Source organism: Gopherus flavomarginatus, chromosome 5 (genome assembly GCF_025201925.1).
Source record: "Gopherus flavomarginatus isolate rGopFla2 chromosome 5, rGopFla2.mat.asm, whole genome shotgun sequence".
NCBI classification, from domain to species: domain Eukaryota; kingdom Metazoa; phylum Chordata; order Testudines; family Testudinidae; genus Gopherus; species Gopherus flavomarginatus.
The window spans coordinates 35,243,441-35,267,569 of NC_066621.1; the positions used below are offsets into that span (position 1 = coordinate 35,243,441).

Consider the following 24,129-nt stretch of genomic DNA (forward strand, 5'->3'; position numbering starts at 1 on the left):
AGAAGAAAAAGGAATGTGAAATGGGAATGCAGGGAACCAAAGAGTAAGGAGTCTTGGAAGGGGAGATGGGAGAAGGAGTTTGAAGAAAGGAGCTAGGAAGTCATGGATGGAAGGAGAGTGATAGTGGAGGAGGACTGGAGAGGCTAAGAATGGCAGCTCCCATGCACCAAAGGTTAGAGAAGGGTTTGTGGAGTCCCATCAAGCAGCTTTCTCCAGGGAATCTCTGCTTTCATACTGACTATCAGGGCTCCCCCTTTCTTTGTGGGTTATCCGTTCAGCCTTCAAGACAATCAATACAAACACAGCAACATGAATGGCTTGCAATAGTGGTCAGTAGCCCAGGAATTAGATAGTCCTATGGTTTATTAAGTTTTTTAAACTAATGGTGCTGTAAATTTTGAAGCATAACTACCATGGAAATAGTCTTTAATGTCTGGTTAGTTCTATTTTCTTTTGAAATACATTGCAGCTTCTCAAGAAAAGGTCTACTGTAAGACTTAGATACATTGCTCAAGGATATCAATTTTTTCAGGGAGGAGATATAGTGTAATGTGGCAATGGGCACTAATGCTTGTGATGATATAGGCTTCAACCCTATTCACCAACCATCCATTTTTTAGCTTGTATTCTATTGCAATGCTGTCATCTGATGCCCTTATGGCTACTTCCAGCAGTTTGTTGTTTCACTTTAGAATAAGCACACAGATGGGTGAGGCGAGGAGGGATGAGAAAAGCTGAAATTCAGACACAAATACCTGCAGTTATGTCCAAGGACCTAACAAATGTAATGGTCAAGGAACAATAATATTCTCTCTTCTCACATCTGAAGCAGAGTTCCTAGAATGTTTACTTAATATCTATATTGTTTTGTAAGTCAAGGGCAGAAGTTTTTTAATGATGCTGCATTGGTTATTATTCTGGGCTATACAGAAATCTGAATTCAAATCTCAGTGACATTTGTAGCTTTCATGCAATTACATCATTTAGAGACTAGGTCACGGTTTTTAAAAATATTCCTGTCTAACATAGGGCCCCAAAATAACTGAGCCGATTATCAAAATGCTGAGAACCCAGAATCTGCCACAGATTTCTTAGCCACAGCCTCCTTGGGCCAGAACCAAGGGTCTTTCTCCTAAAACATTGTTGAGAATAATAACGACATGGTGGTGTCATTTATTTACATGCTGCATCATTGCAGGACTTCACTGAAAGCAGCTCTTAATTGTACTCAAGGAATATGTATTAATTTTAAATATCGGAATTATTTTCTATTCTAATTAACTATTCGAACAACTTGTCAATGGTTGTGAATTCTCCATCCCTGGAAATTTTTCTAAAACACCTGTTGTAGCTCAAACAGGAATTTATTCAGGCAACTCCTATGTCTGGTTTTTACAGGTCCAAATAGATGCCCATGTTCTACAGTAAGTCATACTAGATGATCTGATAGTCCTTTCCTATGACTCCATGAATCACAGTGGTCTTTTCGGGCTTTATAATCTACTAATTGCTTCTATTCTGTTCTATATAGTTTCTTATATGGCCATAATCCCTGTAGTATCTGGGCAGCTTCATTAATATATTAAGCTTCTTAACTAACATCCATCATATGTGGCTCTTCTATCTCTGCCTCTCATCCTCTCCCCAGAACTGCTATATCAGATAAGACCAGTAATCCGTGTACTCCAGTAACCTGTATCTGACCATGGCCACTACCAGCTGCTTTAGAGGAAGGTGGAAGGAACAACCTATTCCAGAATTATGAAATAAGCTGCTCATAGAAAAATATTCTTTTTATATTTGGTCAGTGAGTGGCTATCTTACCACCTAAGTTTTCACAGTTTATAACCTTTGTACAAAAAGAAAAGAAAACTACTTAAAGCTTCAGTAATTTTTTTTCAATGATCTTACAAGCAGTAATATTAAAATAGAACCACTGCAGAAGTAAGAAGGCCATCTGCAGCTCTTAATTGAGGGGGAAACAGTTGGGATTTTTACAAAAGAACTGCCAGCAGAGAGAGATGGATTTTCCTAAAATTTCTTCTGACTATTATCATCTCCCCTTCTAACTCCAGTTTGCAGAACTAACATCATTCTACATATCACATTTTTAATTTCCCTCCAATAATCACTTCTCTGCTCCATAATTTTTTAATGGCATTTTTCACCTCATTTCTTAGGGTGTAGATCAAGGGATTCAGCATAGGGGTGCTAATGGTGTAGAACACAGTGACCATCTTATCCTCAGAGAAGGTGGTGGAAGGTCTCATATAGATGAAGATACATGGCCCAAAAAATAAAATGACTACAGTAATGTGGGATGCGCAGGTTGAGAGAGCTTTGAGACGCCCTTTGGAAGAGCAAGTTTTCAAGGAGATTAAGATGACAACATAGGATACAACCAACACTACAAAACAACTAAGAGAAATCATCCCACTATTGGCAACAACTATAACGTTAACTATATAAGTATCAGTGCAGGCCAATTTCAGCAAAGGATGCACATCACAGAAATAATGGTCAATCTCATTGGGCCCACAGAAGGGTAACTGCGTAGTCAGAAGAGTCTGAACCATGGAATGCACAAAGGCCCCTGCCCATGAAGCCACCACCATCCAGCTGCACACATGCTTGTTCATAATGGTCATATAATGGAGGGGTTTGCAGATCGCGATGTAACGGTCGTACGCCATCACCGTGAGGAGGAAGATCTCGGTGCACCCAAAGAAATGGACACCAAAGAGCTGTGCTATACAGCCAACAAAGGAGATGGTTTTCCTCTCAACAAGGAAGTCTGCAATCAGCTTTGGGGCTGTAACAGAAGAGTAGCAGATGTCTACAAAGGACAGGTACCTAAGAAAGAAATACATTGGAGAGTTCAGACGCTCACTGCACTTTATAGTGATAATGATGAGCAGATTTCCCAGAATGATAACTACATAAAAGAGTAAAAACAGCACAAAACACACTTGCTGTAACTCTTGATCCTGGGAGAGTCCCAACAGAATGAATTTGGACGCATTGTTTGTATTCTCCATATATTCAGAGTAGGAGAGGAGCTTAAAGTGCCAAATTAAATCACCTGTAATGACAGATTAAGGAATATCATCAATCAAAAAATCAATGCTTATCGCTGTCACAGTGAACATCAAGATGTATTAGCCAAAGAAGTAGATTTTGTCCAAAAAGAAAACAATGCCAATATCTCAATCAAAGGAACATTAGAAGTTGATATTCAACTCAAAATGAATTGATGAGATATACGAACATTTAGTGCAACTTATTTTCATTGTATTGTTATATATGCTCACTGAGCCTCTTTTTCAACTGTGTCTTTTTAAACAGGAAGAATAGCTTTCTCACAATGTCCCCTGGGCTTCTAAATGCCCACTTTATGCACATAGTTGTTGATTTGAACATCCAAATATGGGTCTAAGATGTCCCATTAAGGAAGCAATGTATGAAAACTGGTGCCTGAGTATTTTCCTCAGAAATACCTGGAAATTTCTGTGCTATGGTCGTGAATAGCATTATTGTAATAATATGTCAAGGGGAATAAGATCTGCTCTTTAGTATTTTTGCCTCTGATAACTCAAGCAGAACTTCAGTTTGCTATGATCAGAATTCAGACATTGACACCAGTGAGCCAATTATTTAACATTGCTTCAAACATCAGTGTTGTTCATTTCTAAGGAGTCAAATGATAAACAATCAGCACATCTGTTTTCTCATCAATCATCATGAGCCAGGATTATCTTTTTGAAAATAACAACAAAAAATTGATTTCTCTTGACACGGACATCAGGATTTATTTTCTGAGAGAAACATACAATGTTGACCGAGGACACTACACCTCTGTCAATATTCACTTCAATGTACTATAAACCATAGTGTTTACTGAAGTATATAATCAATATCTATTACAATACACATCTTGGTAATTCATCACTCACTGACTAATTTCCACAATGTTCATGTTCCCATTGAGCTAGACTCTTGGAATTTGGCAAAATCACTCCTTGTATGACATTATATTGTATAATTTGACAGTCTCTCCCATATGGGAGGTAGTACCCGTTACTACCAACTACTATACATTTGGACCTACACCTTTAGAAAATAATTGTATACTGCTTGAGAAATATATGACTATGTAAATCTATGACCACTGATTATTAAATTTTTGGCAAATCAAAAAGTTGAAAAAGAATTTTTTTTCAGATTGACAAACATTTCATTGGACCTCCAAATAATGTTTTATTTCAATTCTGAGAATTTTTTTAGCCTTTTTACATTTAGTTTTTTTAACTGAAGGGCAAAGTTGTTTCAAACCAAATAATGGAATCATTTCATTCTGCAAATGACAAAATGAAACATTTTACCTTTTATGGGTTTGGTTTTTGTTTTTGTTTTAAACACAAAAATAATTTAGGAAAACCAACACAAATTCATAAAACTTTTTGGTATTGGCAAGTGTGCATTTTTTGCTAAAAAAAATTTCGACTGAAAAATGTCATCCAGGTTTTCTTAGAGTGTATGGACATGCATCTACAGGCTGTCATAGAAATTGCTTCTGAATTAGAACAACTAACCTTTTAAAAAAATCAACAATAAATACAAATTGAGAAAGGGAAATTAGTAGACAGGATTTCAGTCATGCTCCAATTTAATAATTTTCAGACTAATGGAATGGATTGGACTAGATGGAAACCCTAACAAACAGATTCCTTTCCTTTATGTTATGTGTATAAAAGTAAAAAATGAAAAGAATTAATGTAAAATATTCAGCTATACTGGAAAACTTACCCTGCTTGTAGGTGTGGATCCTAATAGTTTCTTGGAAGGTGTTATGTCCCCAGCTTTCACCAGCACCAGTAAGGAAATCCTCCTTTTCTATTCTCTTCCATTCTATTAGACCTAATCTCATCAGTGATTTGCCCCCTCTAAAGATAAACTAGGACTAATTTAGTGACCTGGGGTTGATTGGTCCCTGTAAGCGCAGAGCAATGCTTTCCTATCCACCTCTCTCACAGTTCGAAAGCCATAGAGGCCATTTCTGCCTTTAGGGGCAGAAACTGATCTGAAACTCTGTATCCATCCCTCACTCTGCAAAATCTAAGATCCAACAAGATCTTTTGGAAAAAGTCCTCTCTCTCTCTCCTGGCTGTGAAGTTACAGCAGAAATACTTAGAGTGAATCATATAGTGGTAGCATGTCATTGCCTTGGGTTCCCAGAGGCATTTTTGTCTCCACTGGAAGCAATCAGTGAAGAGGCGGCTAAAGCATATTGCTTTGATCCTTCAGGCAAACGTTTGGTGTGTTGACAGTTAGGCCTAGATTTTTAGGCATTTCTCCGCTCAGCGTTACAAGGGACTTAGCTACACTCTCTTTTCAAAATTGGCTTAGGTACTTAGCAATCTAAGGGTACATCAACACTACCCGCCAGATTGGCGGGTAGTTATCAATCTATTGGGAATCGATTTATCGTGTCTAGTGTAGACACGATAAAATCAATCCCCAATCGCTCTGCCATTGACTCCGGAACTCCACCCTGGTGAGAGGCTGAAGCGGAGTCGATGGGGGAGCAGCAGCGGTCAACTCACTGCTTTCCTAACAGCCAGGTAAAATCAACCTAAGATACTCTGACTTCAGCTTCACGAATCTTAGGTCGACCCTCCCTCCTCCCCCATCCCAGTGCAGACCTAGCCTAAGTCACATTGAGACTTAGGCTTCTAAGTGCCTAAATCACTTCTTTTAAATGGGATTTAGCAATCTAAGTCACTCAGGATTTGTGATACTGAGCTGAGCAACACCTAAATACCTTTAAAAATCTGGTCCTTAATCCCTTTAGTTGTTCTGTGCCTCACACTTAGAATTAGATATGAATCCCTCTCAACTTCCTGTGTTTTACCAACTGATTGTGCTGTAGATTTGAGACCTTTCACCCCATATCTCGTTCGTATCTGGTTCATTCTACTGACACCTTCCTACATAACAAGACATTGCAGGAACTTCTCTGTCAAAATCTTCAATTATCTCCTAATGCTCAGGAAGCAAGAGCTTGAGAAGTCTGGCAACAGACAGTTAGCCCTCTAGGAAATGCTGTGTGTGAACAGCCATCTGTTCTAACTAGAGCTGTGTAAATAGACTTTTTTTAGTTCACTGGAAATTCCAAAGATAAACTGGCGCGGGGGATTTGTTTTGGGTTGAACCGAAAACAAAATTTTGGTAAATTGAAAAGTTAAAAAAAGTTTCTTTTTGGGTCAAATGAAACATTTTGTTTGCCAATAATTAAACATTTTGCTTTAATTTTGAGTGATTTTGAATTATTTTTTAAAAATAAAATTAAAGGAAATTTTGAAACAAAAAGTAATTTTTAACCAAATAATTGAAAGTTATTTTAGAAAATATCAAAAAAAAAATTTTTTCTTAAATTTTTAAAGGTTCCCCCCCACCCTTACTAAAATAATTCAGTGAAACCAACACACATTGTTTCAGTTTGCCTGAATCTGCATTTTTTTGCTAGTAGAAAAGTTTCAGTTGAAAATTTTCACCTCACTCTAGTCCTAAACAATCACTTAAATAAGGGATTTAACAACATTTGGATTTCTGTTCTACGTGCTCATGCAGTAAAGTTACAGGCTTCAGTTGTGACAATACAATGGTCCATGAAAGGAATGATTCAGCTAGCTTTGCAAAAGAGACATTATAGCAAAATCAGCCAATGAGGACTCTGAGGTAGTGTATGCCCAAATGTGTCCTGCTACATTTTGTCACAAGATGCTGCTTACATGCCACTCCCTGACTGCTCTGGGCCTACAGCTGGAGAGTAGAAGGGGGACCCAGCACCTGTGAGACAGTGGTGCTGTGTTCCTAGGGTGAAAGCCAGTGAATGGTTCCCATTGATTTCACTGGGATCTGGATCAAACTCCACACAGATTTAGGAAGTGGCTGCTCTTTGTTCACCTGTGCAAAATATGTATTAGGAGGGGGATAAACACCCTCACCCACACCCTCATTTATCCACCGACATAACCAGTCCTGAACTGATCCATAATGAGAGTCATGTCATGTTAGCCTAGTTGTAATGAAACAAAACAGACTGTGCCATCTCTCGCAGAAGATGTACATCGAAAGCCAAACTATTCCTTTAATATACGATTCACTGAGAATTAGACTCAGTTTTGGCTTAGCAGATCATTTATCAAATGAACCTGATTTCCTCTAAAGTAATTTGGTATTTCATAGAATCACAGGGTTGGAAGGGACCTCAGGAGGTCATCGAGTCCAACCCCCTGCTCGAAGCAAGACCAGTCCCCAACTAAATCATCCCAGCTAGAGCTTTGTCAAGCCTGATCTTAAAAATCTCTAAGGAAGGTGTCAAGGTATTATTCCCACTTTGAACTTTAGCGTCCAGAAAGTGGGGACCTACATGTACCCTTCTAAGCTTAATTCCTAGCTTAGATCTGATAGTGCTGCCACCAACCAAAAATATAGTGTTTTGGTACACTTCCTGTCCCCCAAACCCTTTCCTGGGGGACCCAAGACCCAAACCCCTTGGGTCTTAAAACAAAGAGAAATAAACCATTCCCCCTCCTAGACTTTCCCTGAGAGATCACTGTGATCCAAACTCCTTGGATCCTAAAAGAGAGAGGAATTAACCTTCCCCCACCTCCTTTACCCCCACCAATCCCCTGGTGAGTTCAGACCCAATCCCCTTGGGTCTTAAACAAGGAAAAAAATCAATCAGGTTCTTAAAAAAGAAAGCTTTTAATTAAAGAAATAAAAAGTAAAAATTATCTCTGTAAAACCAGGATGGAAAATGTTTATGGAAAATGTTTAGCTATACATTGACTAGAGGGACTCCCTAAGTTACAGGTTACAGCAAACAGAGGTAAAATATCCTTCCAGCAAAATACACATTTGTAAATAAAGAAAACAAACAAAAGACTAATCCGCCTTCTAACTAGTACTTACTATTTTGAACATGAGAGACTGTTTCAGAAAGATTGGAGAAAGCTGTTTCCACGTCTGGTCCCTCTTAGCCCCAAGAGAGAACAAAGAACAACACAAACAAAGACTTCCCTCCACCAAGATATGAAAGTATCTTGTCCCCCGATTGGTCCTTTGGTCAAGTGTCAGCCAGGTTCACTGAGCTTGTTAACCCTTTACAGGTAAAAGAGACATTGATGCTTAACTATCTGTTTATGACATACCCCCCAAATCTCAGACAGTGTGGAACCACACTGGCGGTGATTTCTTCCTAGAACTTTAGAAGAAACAGATTAATAACACACGTGCACAGTTACATATAATACTAATTATGTAAAACTACAAGATTTTCCACATTTCAAGGACAATTTTTAACCAGTTCAATCTGGGAAACTTTCACGGGAGAGTGCATCAGCTACTTTGTTAGAAGCTCCTGAAATGTGTTGAATTTCAAAATCAAAATCTTGGAGAGCTGAACGCCATCAAAGCAGTTTTTTGTTGTTTCCCTTGGCAGTAGGAAGCCGCTTTAGCTCAGCATGGTTGGTTTGTAGCTGGAAACGCCGTCCCCAAACGTATGGGCGTAGCTTTTCCAGGGCATACACAATGGCGTAGCATTCTTTTTCACTGATTGACCAGTGGTGTTCCCTCTCAGACAGTTTCTTGCTGAGAAACATGACAGGATGGAAGTTTTGATCCGGTCCTTCCTGCATTAAAATGGCTCTCACACCACGATCAGGTGCATCTGTGGTTACTTGGAATGGTTTGTCAAAGTCTGGGGCCCTTAGCACAGGGTCAGACATGAGGGTCGCCTTAAGCTGGGTAAAAGCCTTCTGACACTCATCAGTCCACTTAATTGCATTCTGCTGGGTCTTTTTGGTCAGGTCTATTAGTGGGGCAGCGATTTGGCTGTAATGTGGTACAAATCACCTGTAATACCCAGCCAAGCCTAAGAAGGATTGGACCTGTTTCTTTGACCTTGGGACAGGCCACTTTTGGATAGCATCCACCTTGGCCTGTAGGGGATTTATTGTTCCTTGACCCACCTGGTGTCCAAGGTAAGTCACTCTGTTTTGGCCTATTTGACACTTTTTGGCCTTAACAGTTAGTCCTGCCTGCCTGATGCGCTCAAAGACTTTTTCCAGGTGTTCTAGGTGTTCTGCCCATGAATCAGAAAAAATGGCCACATCATAGAGGTAGGCAACTGCATATTCTCCCAATCCTGCTTGGAGACCATCTACAAGTCTTTGGAAGGTGGCGGGTGCATTTCGCAGCCCGAAAGGAAGCACATTAAATTCATACACCCCTGCATGGGTGATGAAGGCTAACCTTTCTTTGGCAGGTTCATCTAGCGGTACTTGCCAGTACCCCTTGATTAAGTCTATTGTAGAGATGAACTGGGCATGTCCCAACTTCTCCAACAGCTCATCAGTGCGTGGCATTGGATAGTTGTAGGGATGAGTTACCACATTTAGTTCACGGTAGTCCACGCAAAAGCGTATTTCCCCATCTGGTTTGGGTACCAGAACCACTGGAGATGCCCATGCACTGGCAGAGGAGCGTATTATATCCATCTATAGCATGTTTTGGATCTCCCGTTCTATAGCAGCGTGGGCAGGAGGAGACACCCGGTAGGATGGGGTTCTAATTGGGTGAGCATTACCTGTGCCAATGGAGTGGTATGCCCGTTCAGTCCGTCCTGGGGTGGCTGAGAACAATGGGGCGAAGCTAGTGCACAGCTTCTTGATCTGTTGCCACTGCAGATGTTCCAAGGTAGTGGAGAGGTTCACTTCTTCCAAGCCACCGTCAGTCTTTCCTTCATAGTAGACACCTTCAGGCCACTCAGCATCATCTTCTCCCTGGGCTTTAAACTGACAAACCTTTAAGTCTCTGGGATAGGAAGGCTTGAGAGAATTAACATGGTACACTTTAGGCTTTAGGAAGGAATTGGGAAATGCTATGAGGTAGTTAACAGCTCTCAGGCACTCCTGGACCGTGAATGGCCCTTCCCATGACTCTTCCATCTTATGGGCCTGTTGCGCCTTCAAGACCATCACTTGGTCTCCTACCTTGAAGGAACGCTCTCTGGTATGTCTATCATACCAGGCCTTTTGCTCTTCCTGAGCATCCTTTAGGTTTTCTTTAGCAAGTGCTAAAGAGTGTCGGAGGGTGCTTTGTAGGTTGCTTACAAAGTCTAGAATGTTAGTTCCTGGAGAAGGCGTAAACCCCTCCCATTGCTGCTTCACCAACTATAATGACCCCTTAACCTTGTGGCCATACACAAGTTCAAACGGTGAAAACCCTAAACTGGGATATGGTACAGCCCTGTAGGGAAAAAGCAACTGCTGTAACACTAGGGCCCAGTCATTGGAGTGTTCATTGACTAATTTACGTATCATGGCCCCCAAAGTTCCATTAAACCTCTCCACCAGGCCACTGGTTTGATGGTGGTAAGGGGAGGCAACCAAGTGATTCACCCCATGAGCTTCCCATAGATCTTTCATGGTCCCTGCCAGGAAATTAGTTCCCGAATCTGTAAGGATGTCGGAGGGCCAACCTACCCTGGCAAAAATGTCTGTTAGGGCCTGGCACACAGGTTTAGCCCTGGTGTTGCTTAGAGCTACTGCTTCCAGCCATTGGGTAGCAAAGTCCACGAAAGTCAGTATATACTGCTTTCCTCTGGGGATCTTTTTTGGGAAAGGACCCAGAATATCCACAGCTACTTGCTGAAATGGGACCTCAGTTATGGGGAGTGGCTGGAGAGGGGCCTTGACCTGGTCTTGGGGCTTTCCCACTCTTTGGCACACTTCACAAGACTGGACATAATTAGCAACATCCTTGCCCATCCCCTCCCAGTGGAAGGACTTCCCCAACCTGTCTTTTGTTCTGTTCACCCCAGCATGGCCACTGGGATGATCATGGGCTAAGCTTAAGAGCTTTCCATGGTACTTAGTTGGAACTACCAACTGTTTTTGAGGATGCCAGTCTTCCTGGTGTCCACCAGAAAGAGTCTCCTTGTATAGAAGTCCTTGTTCTACAACAAACGGGATTGGTTAGAAGAGCTGAGAGGTGATGGGGTGCTTTGTGCTGCCGCCCAAGCTTTCTGAAGGCTGTCATCTGCTTCCTGCTCAGTCTGGAATTGTTCCCTTGAGGCTGGAGACACCAGTTCCTCCTTAGACTGTGGACTTGGGCTTAGTCCCTCTGGAAGCAATGTAGGTGATGGGGTTGTTTTCGTTGATGGTGAACCGCTTTCCACTGGTGCACCAGGTGGTATTTCAGGCTCTGGCTGAGCCTCTTGGGTAGGGTTGTCTGCTGCTTCTGTCAGTTCAGGCCAGCTGGTGCCCTCTGGCGTTGGGGTTGGAGATGGGTTTGCAAGCGTTGGTGTCAGTGCTGGCAACAGTTCTGGTGCTGGTTGCTTTTCCAGTTCCAGTTCTGGGACTGGAGGCACTGTGGCTATTGCAGTCATTGGTAGGGGATCCGGGTCCACCACCTCTGTCTGGGTCTCTGGTAACACAGACAAGGCCCTTGTGGATGGTTCAGGAACAGGGATGGGTCTAGAAGCTTGCGTGGCTTGGCTGCGCGTAACCATTCCCACCCTCTTGGCCCGCTTCCCCTGGTTGGCCAAGTCTTCCCCCAGTAGCATGGGGATGGGATAATTGTCATAAACTTCAGAAGTCTACATTCCTGACCATCCTTTGTACTGGACAGGCAGTTCAGCTATAGGCAAGTCTACAGATTTTAACATGAAGGGGTAAATTGTCACTTGGGCCTCTGGGTTGATGAATTTCGGGTCCACTAAGGATTGGTGGATAGCTGACACTTGTGCCTCTGTGTCTCTCCACGTGATAACCTTCTTTTCGCCCACTCTCAAAGTTTCCTTTCGCTCCGAGGGTATTTGAGAGGCATCTGGGCCTGGGGATCTTTGGTGTGATGGCAATGTAATGAACTGCACTTGGTTGGAGTTCTTGGGGCAGTTGGCCTTTATATGTCCCAATTCATTACATTTAAAACATCACCCCGCTGATTGGTCACTGGGCCGAGGTGGGTTGCTGGAGACTGGTGAGGTGGGACAATAAGGAGTCTGGGGCTTTCCTTGGGTTGTAGGTGGGGTCTTGGGTTGCCCTCAGTGATAGGGTTTATTGTCTGTTTGCCCCCTGTGATATTCGCTCCCCTTGCTAGTAGCTTTTTTCTTTTCTGCCACTTCCACCCATTTGGCTCCAATCTCCCCCGCCTCGGTTACGGTTTTGGGTTTCCCATCTATGATGTACCTTTCTATTTCCTCAGGAACACTCTCTAAGAACTGTTTCATTTGCATCAGGAGAGACAGCTCATCCAGAGATTTAACATTAGCTCCTGATATCCAGGCATCCCAATTCTTCCGAATGTGGTAGGCGTGTCGGGTAAATGACACATCTAGTTTCCACCTTAGGGCTCTGAACTGCTGACGGACATGCTCAGGTGTTAGCCTCATTCTGATTCTGGCCTTGGTTTGAAAAATTTCATAATTGTTCATGTGTTCCTTAGGCATTTTAGCCGCTACCTCTGCTAAGGGTCCACTGAGCTGTGGCCTCAGCTCTATCATGTACTGGTATGTAGAGATGTTATACCCATGGCAGGTCCTTTCAAAATTTTCTAAGGCCTCAGTGTCATCAACTGCCTTGTAGGTGGGAAATTTCTGGGGATAGGGAACAGTACCTGGAGAAGGATTGTTAGGGTTGGCTGGAACATCTGGCTTAGTCTTTGCTAATTCCATGGCCTGCTGGTGGGCCTCCCTTTGGAGCTCCAGCTCTTTTTGTTTTATCTGTATCTCTCTCCTGTGGGCAGCCTCTTTGGTTTCTTGTTCTCTTTTGTGGACCTCCTCTGTGGCTTTTTCTTCTCTTTCTCTCAGCTCCATCTCTTTTTCTCTCATTTCTATCTCTTTTTGTTTCCTCTCCATGTCTCTCCTGTGGTCTGCTTCTTTCGCTTGTTCTTCTGTCTCCAGTCTTGCCCGTTCCTGTTTAATGGCTTCCTTGGAACTCATGGTTCCTGCTTTCTTGTGCTGGCTGCGCCCTCTGCAGTTTACTGCCTGGAATGCTGCAACCCAGGCTGCTTCCTCAGGGCTGCTTGGTTAACAGCCTTTCTAACTCTCTATGCCCGAAGCGTTAGAAAGAAAAATAACAATTCACTTCCAAATGCCTTTTGGTGGTGTCTGCTGGCTCACAGCTTAAGCCTCCTTTTTAACACCTCTGCCCTCAGGCTGTCTATCCAAACAGCCTGAAAAGAGAGAAAAAAATTCACTGGCTTTAGTTTTTAAACCCAATCCTCTCAGCCTGCTTTCAAGCAGCTAGCAGGGAGAGAAAAAAAAACCACACTGGCTTTTGGTCCTAGACCTCCCACCGCTGTACATCATGTCAAGGTATTATTCCCACTTTGAACTTTAGCATCCAGAAAGTGGGGACCTGCATGTACCCTTCTAAGCTTAATTCCTAGCTTAGATCTGATAGTGCTGCCACCAACCAAAAATATAATGTTTTGGTACACTTCCTGTCCCCCAAACCCTTTCCTGGGGGACCCAAGACCCAAACCCCTTGGGTCTTAAAACAAAGAGAAATAAACCATTCCCCCTCCTTTCCCCCTCCCAGACTTCCCCTGAGAGATCACTGTGATCCAAACTCCTTGGATCCTAAAAGAGAGAGGAATTAACCTTCCCCCACCTCCTTTACCCCCACCAATCCCCTGGTGAGTTCAGACCCAATCCCCTTGGGTCTTAAACAAGGAAAAAAAATCAATCAGGTTCTTAAAAAGAAAGCTTTTAATTAAAGAAAGAAAAAGTAAAAATTATCTCTGTAAAACCAGGATGGAAAATGTTTATGCGGTCTTCAGCTATACATTGACTAAAGGGACTCCCTAAGTTACAAGTTACAGCAAACAGAGGTAAAGTATCCTTCCAGCAAAATACACATTTGCAAATAAAGAAAACAAACAAAAGACTAATCCGCTGTGACAAAGTTCCTCCTCTACCTTGGTGGGTCCTGCACTTATTGACGGATTTGCTCACCTCAGTGATCTTCCCCTTTTGTGGAACCCACAATCTGGGTCAGCTCCTCCTGTGTCTGATCAGGAGTTGGGAGGTTTTGAGGGGGGAACCCGGGCCCACCCTCTACTTCGGGTTCCAGCCCAAGGCACTGTGGATCGCAGCTGTCTATAGTGCCTCCTGTAACAGCTGCATGACAGCTACAACTCCCTGGGCTACTTCCCCAAGGCCTCCTCCAAACACCTTCATTATCCTCACCACAGGACCTTCCTCCTGGTGTCTGATAATGCTTGTCCTCCTCAATCCTCCAGCAGTATACACTCACACTCACTCACTCACTCTCTCTCTCTCTCTCTCTCTCTCTCTCTCTCTCTCTCAGCTCCTTGCCCTCTTGCTCCCAACTCCTCACACATGCTCCTTCTCCTCTGGCTCCTCCCTGTCTGACTGGAGTGAGCTCCTTTTTAAACCCAGGTGCCCTGATTAGCCTGCCTTGATTGGCTGCAGGTGTTCTAATTAAAGTAGCTATCTCCACTGCCTTCTAGAAAGATCTTAATTGGCCCCAAGTGCCTTGATTAAACTGGAGCAACTACCATTTGGTTACCAGGGTACTAGGGACTTGTTTAGCCTGGGGCTAACATACCTGTTTCTCAGTACTTTATTGTAGCCATCTGGCCTTGCCCCATCACACCGCCTTCTAGCTAGTACTTACTATTTTGAACATGAGAGACTGTTTCAGAAAGATTGGAGAAAGCTGGTTGCATGTCTGGTCCCTCTTAGCCCCAAGAGAGAACAAAGAACAACACAAACAAAGACTTCCCTCCACCAAGATTTGAAAGTATCTTGTCCCCCGATTGGTCCTTTGGTCAAGTGTCAGCCAGGTTCACTGAGCTTGTTAACCCTTTACAGGTAAAAGAGACATTTACCCTTAACTATCTGTTTATGACAGAAGGATATTCCACCCCCTCCCTAGGTAACCCATTCTAATGCTTCACCATCCTCCTAGTGAAAAAGTTTTTCCTAATATCCAACATACACTTCCCACACTGCAACTTGAGACCATTACTCCTTGTTCTGTCATCAGGTACCACTGAGAACAGTCTAGATCCATCGTCTTTGGAACTCCCTTTCAGATAGTTGAAAGCAGCTATCAAATTCCCCCTCATTCATCTCTTCTGCAGACTAAACAATCCCAGTTCCCTCAGCCTCTCCTCATAAGTCATGTGCTCCAGCCCCCTAATCATTTATGTTGCCCTCCGCTGGACTCTTTCCAATTTTTCCACATCCCCCCCCTCCCCAGTGTGGGGCCCAAAACTGGACACAGTACTCCAGATGAGGCCTCACCAATGTCGAATGGAGGGGAATGATCATATCCCTCAATCTGCTGGCAATGCCCCTACTTATACAACCCAAAATGCCGTTAGCTTTCTCGGCAACAAGGGTGCACTGTTGACTCATATCCAGCTTCTTGTCCACTGTAACCGCTAGGTCCTTTTCTGCAGAACTGCTTCCTAGCCATTTGGTCCCTAGTCTGTAACAGTGAATGGGATTCTTCCGTCCTAAGTGCAGAACTCTGCACTTGTCCTTGTTGAACCTCATCAGGTTTCTTTTGGCCCAATCCTCTAATTTGTCTAGGTCCATCTGTATTCTATCCCTATCCTCCAACATATCTACCACTCCTCGCAGTTTAGTATCATCTGCAAACTTGCTGAGAGTGCAGTCCATGCCATCCTCCAGATCATTAATGAAGATATTGAACAAAACCAGCCTCAGGACCGACTCTTGGGGCACTCCGCTTGAAACCGGCTGCCAACTAGACATGGAGCCATTGATCACTAACCATTGAGCCCGACAGGTAGTTTATAAGTGTTTGGACAGTAGTTTGGCCAAATGATATTAATTTGTGGGTTGTTCGTCAGCTGCTCACTCTATCCAGTCTTTGTTATTTGTTCTTTTGTGAGACAGGACACTTAACCCATATGATATACTTCCCACTCCCTGCTTGAAGGGATGAATACAAAACTTTTTCATCTGGAGAATAATGAAAGGTGGAAAAGTGCTCTTTCTTGGACCCATTTTCAGAAGAATTTGCGAAAAAATCTGTGAAAAGCTTGGGGTTTGCAAACAGTTTCATGAACAGACCAGTTGTCATCCAAATGCTGAAATCACACAAAACAAATAAAAGAATTCAATGGATCATAGTGACCCAAAGTTGCTGCTTTGGTTGTAGATATATTCATCAATCAATTTTTTGTTTTGCTTTAACCAGGCACATTTGGGTGAAGCAAACAAATGTCTTATCTGCATATTTATACAATTCTGGTAGCCAATTGTTGTGAAGTCCCTTTTAGTCTGTACATTATTCACATTTTTGTTAATTTTCTTATGTTCACTTCTTAACACCACCATTTAAAATGGACACTTATTAAGAATTGCAGGAGTTCAAAGCTATGGATTTCCCCCCAAATGTCTGTAATTTTGTAATTCTTTTTTTCCAAGTTTATTTCAGCATCTGAAGAGTCCCCTAATTGTTGTTGTGCATGGCATATTCTCAGTTTGTAGTTAAGTATTTAAATGTGTGCACAGTAAAATTTAGTTTACGACTTGCATCATTTGCAGAACTTCTTTTTCCAAAGTTTTAATTATGCCCACTGGACTTACTCTAAGTATCTCTGAATGTTAGCATGGCATGCCTGTGTTGGTGTGTATCTGGGATAAGAACAAGATTATTAAAAAATAAGTTATCATCAGATCCCAAGTCCTACTTCAAAAGTTACTAACTTATCAACAATCAAAAGAGATTGTTAGTTGTACCTGAAACCTCCAGAATTTTGAAGCTCTGCTGGACTGCAAAAATATGCAAATGAAGTATGGAGATTCCATTTTTCACAATGATTTGTTCTGACACTGCAGGAACACAGCTGTGCTTGACTGGGCATCAAATATTTGGCCCATAAGTGCTCAGTATGATATTGGTATATTTTATCAAGGTCACAGAGTACATAAAATGCTCATGTGCATCCAAAAAGTTGCCAGTGAAGCTGGTCAGAAAATTTTTGTTAAAAGTTTTCTGTCAGAAAATGTTATATCAATGTAAATGATTTTTTTTCGTGAAATCATATTGATTTCAATGAAAATTCCCATGAAAACAAATCTTCCCAAAACAAAGAGTGGTTTTGGTTCAGAAAATTTAATTTCAGGAAAAAAAAATCAATTTTATGTGTATAATTTTTTTACTTTATTTTCATTTTTATAATACTTTTATTATTTTCTCAGTAGTGGTTCATAATTACATGTCATATTGCAAAGTTATGTCATAACAGGACATGTCATGTAATATTATGACAGTCAACATTTATTTAATTTATTTTTGTATTAAAATAATTAAGGGCAGCTTCTACTTAATACAGATTGAAACATCTTATTTTCTAGGTCAAATGGTCTCCCGTTTGTGTTATAATGAAACAGTTTGATGCTTTCATACCCAGTCGTACCTTGGTTGGACAGCACCCTTTAAGCTCCATGGGTCGGGAATCCCTGTTATAAAGGGCAGATAGAACAACATACTCACCTTCCATGTCAGCTTTTTGCAGCACTGAAAAAACACAGATTCAAAAGATCTGGACTTGAGTGGACATCTGGCCCTTTCAGAGGCCTTATCAACTGGTACTGTTACCACAGAACCAGAAGAAGGTTGTTGCAACGCCAAAGGGAAAGACACATGAACCTTCCCATGCCACCTGGTGTTTGGGCTTGTTCTGTATCCCATACTGTCCGCAGAGCTGTCAGCCCAGCGTCCCACTGATTATCGCCCACACCAACACCAGCAATAGTCTCAAGTTTCAGTGGCAGAGGTCTAGGTTGGATATTAGGAAACACTATTTCACAAGGAGGGTCGTGAAGCACTGGAATGGGTTCCCTAGGGAGGTGGTGGAATCTCCTTCCTTAGAGGTTTCTAAGGCCCAGCTTGAAAAAGCCTTGGCTGGGATGATTTAGTTGGGGTTGGTCCTGCAGGGGTTTGAACTAGATGACCTTCTGAGGTCTCTTCCAACTCTAATCTTCTATGATTCTATGTTTGTCTGCATGTGTGTGTTTTCCCTGTGTGCTGTTCCAACTCTGCACAGACAACTGGCACAGCAGATCTCGAGCGAACTAGATCTGGTAAGGTATGAAGGCATCTAGGCAGATTTATTGTAGATGAAGCAAAGTAATAGCACCTGGCAGACTCTGAGAATATTAAGATATATGCCCACGACAATGGACGCAGCTCAGTCACTGGCGAGACTTTCCACTGTCCCGTAGGCTGCCCAAAGATATCTCCTCTGAGATACATTTTTATACCCTGATATAAACAAGTTACGTAGTGTATCCTGACCTTTTAGGAGGGGTCAGTGAGTTTGTTATTTTTGGGGAATGTTTTGTACCTTTTTTGATATTGGGATGTTTTGGTACCACTTGATTTTAGGATGTGTTTGCATGAGTACCTGTACTTAGCACTTTTTAGGAATGTGTATTTGTGATAGGACCTTCTGTGGCCAGGCAGCCTAGTGGCTAGATCGTTGGTTGTGGGGAGTCTGAAGGGGAAGCTGACTTCTCCTTCAGGTCCTGACCTAGGGTCCTATGTCACTCACCCCTAAACAGGAGAGAAGAACCTTTCTCCCAGACATGAGGAGGGCTTCAGGACCTGTTTTCCTGGGCTGCTCCCTATGCAAGTCCTTTTAGTTTTGGGCGTAGCCCCTCTAATCCAATTTCCCCACATTTGGGGCTTGTCTTCAGGTTCCTATTGGCAGGAGAAGACCTACTTGCCTCCAGTGGCTGTGCTGGTAGGCAGGCTGCTGGTCTGTGCCTTCAGGCAGACATACAGAGAGTTCCTGCCTCTTTGCCAATCAGCCCCTGACTGAGCCAAGCTCCCTTCTTTTCTCCCCTCTCCAGGCCTGGCATTGGCTGCAGGTATAATGGGGTGGAGCTAGCTGAACCCAGAGGTGTTCTTTAACCCCTGCTGTGCCTGGCTGCAGTCTCTCTGTTCCTTCACAGTATTTTTGCAATATTAGCCCTGTTCTTGACAGATACCATGAGCAGGTTCTATCTTATACCAAGCCTTTGATACAAGGGTTTCTATTTTAGGCTCTCTTCCTACTACATTATCCTTTAAAAATTGGAAGTTGAATTCTACTAAGGAAAATAGAAAGGAGCATAAACTCTGGCAAGCCAAGTGTAAAAGTACATTTAGGCAGGCAAAAAAGGAATTTGAAGATCAACTAGCAAAAGACACAAAAACTGACAGACAAAACATTTTTAAGCACATCAGAAGCAGGAAGCCTGCCAAACAATCAGTGGGGACACCGGATGATTGAAATTGAAGAACTACTAACTGTTGTATGCAACCTCTCACTTCAATCATCCTCTGTACCAATTGACTGGAGGATAGCTAATGTAATACCAATTTTTTTAAAAGGCTAGGATCTTGGCAATTACAGGCCAGTAAGCCTAACTTCATTACCACACAAATTGGTTGAAACTATAGTAAAGAACAGAATTGTCAGACACACAGATAAACACAATATATTGAGGAAGAGTCAATGTAGCTTTTGTTAAGGGGAATCATGCCTCACCAATCTATTAGAATTCTTTGAAGTAGTCAACAGGCAGGTGGATAAGGATAATCCAGTTGATATAGTGTACTTGAACTTTTAGAAAGTCTTTGACAAGATCCCACACCAAAGGCTCGAAAGCAAAGTAAGCAATCATGGGACAAGAGGAATGGTCCTCTCATAGATCAGAACTGATTAAAAGATAAAAAACAATTAAATTTAGGAATAAATGGTTAGTTTTCACAATGGAGAGAGGTAAAGAGCAGCGTCCCCCAAGGATATGTATTGGGATCAGTGCTGTTCAACAGATTCATAAATGATCTGAAAAAAGGGGTGGGTGGCAAGTGAGGGGGCAAAATTTGCAGATAGGAAAATTCTCAAGATAATTAAGTCCAAAGCTGACTGTGAAGAGTTACAAAGAGACCTCACAAAACTGGGTAACTGGGCAACAAAATGGCAGATGAAATTCAATGTCGATAAGTGCAAAGCAATACACATCGGAAAACATAATCCCAAATATACATACAAAATGGTGAGGTCTAGATTAACTGTTGCCACTCAAGAAAGAGATCTTGGAGTCATTGTGGATAGTTGTTTGAAAACATCCACTCAATGTGCAGTGGTAGTCAAAAAAAAGATAATAAAATGTTGGGAATCATTAAGAAAGACAGACAATAATATATTGCCTCTATATAAATTCATGGTACGCCTGCATCTCTAAAACTGCGTACAGATGTTGTCACCCCATCTCAAAAAAAGATATATCGGAATTTGAAAAAGGTTCAGAAAGGGGCAACAAAAATTATTAGAGGCATGGAACAGCTTCCATATGAGGAGAGATTAATAAGACTGGAACTTTTCAGTTTGGGAAAGAGGTGACTAAGGGCCGGGGGAGATAATATGATATAGGTCTATGAATCGTGACTGGTGTGGAGAAAGTAAAAAAGGAAGTATTATTTACTACTCATAACACAAGAACTAGGGGTCAGAAAAAATTAATAGGCAGCAGATTTAAAATAAAGAAAAGGAAGGATTCCTTCATACAACACACAGTAAGCCTATGGAACTGTTTGCCTAAGGATGTTGTGAAGGCCAAGACTATAACAGGGTTCAAAAAAGAACTAGATACATTTATGGAGAATAGGTACATCAATAACTATTAGCCAGGATGGGCAGGGATGGTTTCCCTACCCTCTGTTTGCCAGAAGCTGGGAACAGGTGACAGAGGATGGATCACTTGATGATTACCTGTTCTGTTCATTCCCTCTGAAGTAGCTGGCATTGGCTACTGTTGGGAAGACAGAATACTGGGCTAGATGGACCATTGGTATGATCCACTGTGCTGTTCTTACTGGTAAAGTTTCAAACTTTTTTTCCAAAATTGCTCCTGTGCGTCATTTTTCTCAATAAGACTGAAACCACAGGTTGCCCTCAGTTAAAATGGCCAGGACTGCTCCACAGCCTTTGCAGATGGCAATGAGGTTGCCCTAGTAAAATGGCAACTGCCTCCCTTTCATTCCAAAGGGACAGAAGCCAGCCTACTCTCAAGAAAGATGGCTGCTTCCCTTTTGTGCTAAAAATCTTCATTAATATCTGATTAGTTTCATTCTCTTAAAATTATCATGGCTTTACAACAACAGAATACAATATAAAATGGTATATTTATCAGGCAAGGACAAAAGAATCCCATGCACAGCTACAGGCTGGGGCCTGATGGGCTAAGCAGCAGTTCTGCAGAAAAGGACCTGGGGATTACAGTGGACGAGGAGCTGGATATGACTCCGTGTGCCCTTATTCCAAGAAGGCTAACAGCATGCTTGGCTGCATTAGTAGAAGCATTGCCAGCAGATCAAGGGAAATGATTATTCCCCTCTATTCGGCACTGGTCAGACCACATCTGGAGTATTGTTTCTAGTTCTGGGCCTCCCATTGCAGAAAGGATGTGGACAAATTGGAAGGAGTCCAGTGGAGGGCAATTAACATGATTAGGGGGCTAGGGCACTTGATTTATGAGGAGAGGCGGAGGGAACGGGGCTTATTTAGTGTGAAGAAGTGAAGAGTGAGGGGGGATTTGATATCAGCCTTCAACTACCTGAAGGGGGGTTCCAAAGAGGACGGAGCTAGGTTGTTCTCAGTGGTGGCAGATGACAGAACAAGGAGCAATAGTCTCAAGTTGCAGTGTGGGAGGTCTAGGTTGGATATTAGGAAACACTATTTCACTAGGAGAGTGGTAAAGTAGCAGAATGGGTTTCCCAGGGAAGTGGTGGAATCTCCATCCTTAGAGGTTTTTAAGGGTTAGGCGTGACCAAGCCCTGGTTGGGATGATTTAGTTGTTGTTGGTCCTGCTTTGAGCAGGGGGTTGGACGAGATGATCTCCTGAAGTCTCTTCCAACCATAATCTATGATTCTATGTCAGCTGTCGGTTTTCCACTGAGTGGAATAAATTAGTGTATATATAGAGAAACATTCTATTAAAAAGAAGTTGAGATGGAGAGGGCACAATTGTGGCTGACTGGATGGTGTACTTGAACTGTGCTTTTCCTATTTTCATTTTATCATCGTATTCTTTATTCCTATAGTGGTAACAGCTACAAGCTCCAACATGGGCCAGAGCCCCAATTTTAAAGGTGTGGTACAGACATAAAACAAAAAAGACAGCCAGTGCTCCAAGGAGCTTACAATCTAAGTAAAATTTGGTTAATGTTGGAGTCTTTTGAATGTTCACCATCACAGAATGATTCCCAGGGTATCCATTATTTATTAATTAGAAGTTTAGTGTCTGAATAATCTTACCAATACGAACATTTAAAATAGAACCATTGCAGTTGCTGAAAGAGGTTTGTCTGTTTTCTGCATTCATGGGAAAACAAGGGGAATGTTCACTGATGAACTGAAAGCAAGACATTTATTTAAAATCTTGCATGAACATTATCATTTTCCTCCTGGTTTGTATAACATAATTCTGCATGTCACCCTTTTGATTTCCCATCTGACATCACTTTTCTGCTCCATAATTTTCTCATGGCACTTTTCACCTCCTCATTTCTTAGTGTGTAGATCAGCGGATTCAGCATGGGGGTGATAATGGTGTAGAACACAGCAACCATCTTGTCCTCTGATAAGTGGCTAGAAGGGCGGATGTAGGTGAACGTGCAAGGCCCAAAAAATAAAATCACTACAGCAATATGGGAGCCACAGGTGGAGAGAGCTTTACGACGCCCTTCAGAAGAACGTGTCCTCAAGGAGATTAAGATCACAATGTAGGATATAACCAAGAGAAGGAAACAACCCAAAGCAATCATCCCGCTATTAGCAACAACTATGATGCCAACAATATAGGTGTCAGTACAAGCCAGTTGTAGCAAAGGGTGAACATCACAAAAATAATGGTCAATTTCATTGGGCCCACAGAAGGGTAAGTGGGTGGTTATAAGAGTCTGTACCATGGAATGCACAAAGCCGCCTACCCATGAGGCCACCACCATCTGGCCACATACGCGCCTGGTCATGATGGTTGTGTAGTGGAGGGGTTTGCAGATTGCAATGTAGCGATCATAGGCCATCACTGTGAGGATGAAGATCTCAGTGCAGCCAAAGAAATGGACTCCGAACAGCTGTGCTATGCAGCCAAGGAAGGAGATTATTTTTTTCTCAGTGAGGAAGTCTGCAATCATTTTGGGGGCTGTGACAGAAGAGTAGCAGATGTCTACAAAGGACAGGTAACTCAGGAAGAAATACATAGGTGAGTTCAGATGCTGACTGCTAACTACAGTGAGAACAATGAGGAGGTTTCCAAGAACAATGCTTATATAGAAGCATAAAAACAGCACAAAACACATTTTCTGCAGCTTCTGATTCTGGGAGAGGCCTAAGAGGACAAATTCAGTCACATTGCTTATATTCGTCATGTGCTCTGGTCAGGTGATAGCTGAGTGATATAGAGCTAATTTACCTGCCAAAATAAAGGAATTATATCATTAACACAGATATATTGACCAATTACATGAATGTCAAGCTTTATTAACCCAAGAGGTAGATATTGACAAAGATGAAGGTAAGATCAAGATTATCTAAACAAGCAATCAATTTTTCGTTCCACTAAAATCAGGCTGTTCAATTTTCACCAGTCAGTAGGATTCTGACCAGACTGATGTGTCAAGGTGCCTAGATGGAGTGGGGGCAGGCAGAAGTCATTAGAGTTCAATGAGGCCCACTCACCCTAAAAATCATTGCTTCACTCCAAGTGGCTGAATGGTCATTTTAATGGAACTCAGGTTTTTCTGATTTTCACCCAAATCAAGTGAGTAGTATCCATTCATGCCTAGACCATTCCCTGAAATTTTATAATTGGATGTGGTTTTCAGAACTTATTGCATTACAGAACAAGTTTTATTGAGCCATGTCTAGGGCAACTCTTTGCTCAGTCAACTTTTAACAATGTATTATTTTACTATGGTACTACGGGAGACAAGTATCTGAACACCTCACAGTTTTTAAGTTGCTTATCCTCATAACACCCCCAAGAGATAGGGAACTGAT

At 42.1% G+C, this 24,129-nt stretch overlaps 3 protein-coding genes across 4 annotated transcripts in view; 1 reads left to right on the top strand and 2 right to left on the bottom strand.

Moving 5' to 3' along the window:
- The window catches only part of KDM2A (lysine demethylase 2A), a 601,751-nt gene that overhangs the window by 363,994 nt on the left and 213,628 nt on the right, over positions 1-24,129 (top strand). The window lies entirely within an intron of this gene.
- Positions 2,103-3,050, bottom strand: LOC127052638 (olfactory receptor 4S2-like). Its single transcript, XM_050956518.1, has one exon. It carries the CDS (start codon positions 3,036-3,038, stop codon positions 2,103-2,105), a length of 936 nt encoding a protein of 311 aa, XP_050812475.1. The 5' UTR covers positions 3,039-3,050.
- On the bottom strand, positions 22,560-23,498 carry LOC127052565 (olfactory receptor 4S2-like). Its single transcript, XM_050956391.1, has one exon. The coding sequence runs from the start codon at positions 23,496-23,498 to the stop codon at positions 22,560-22,562; it is 939 nt and encodes a 312-aa protein (XP_050812348.1).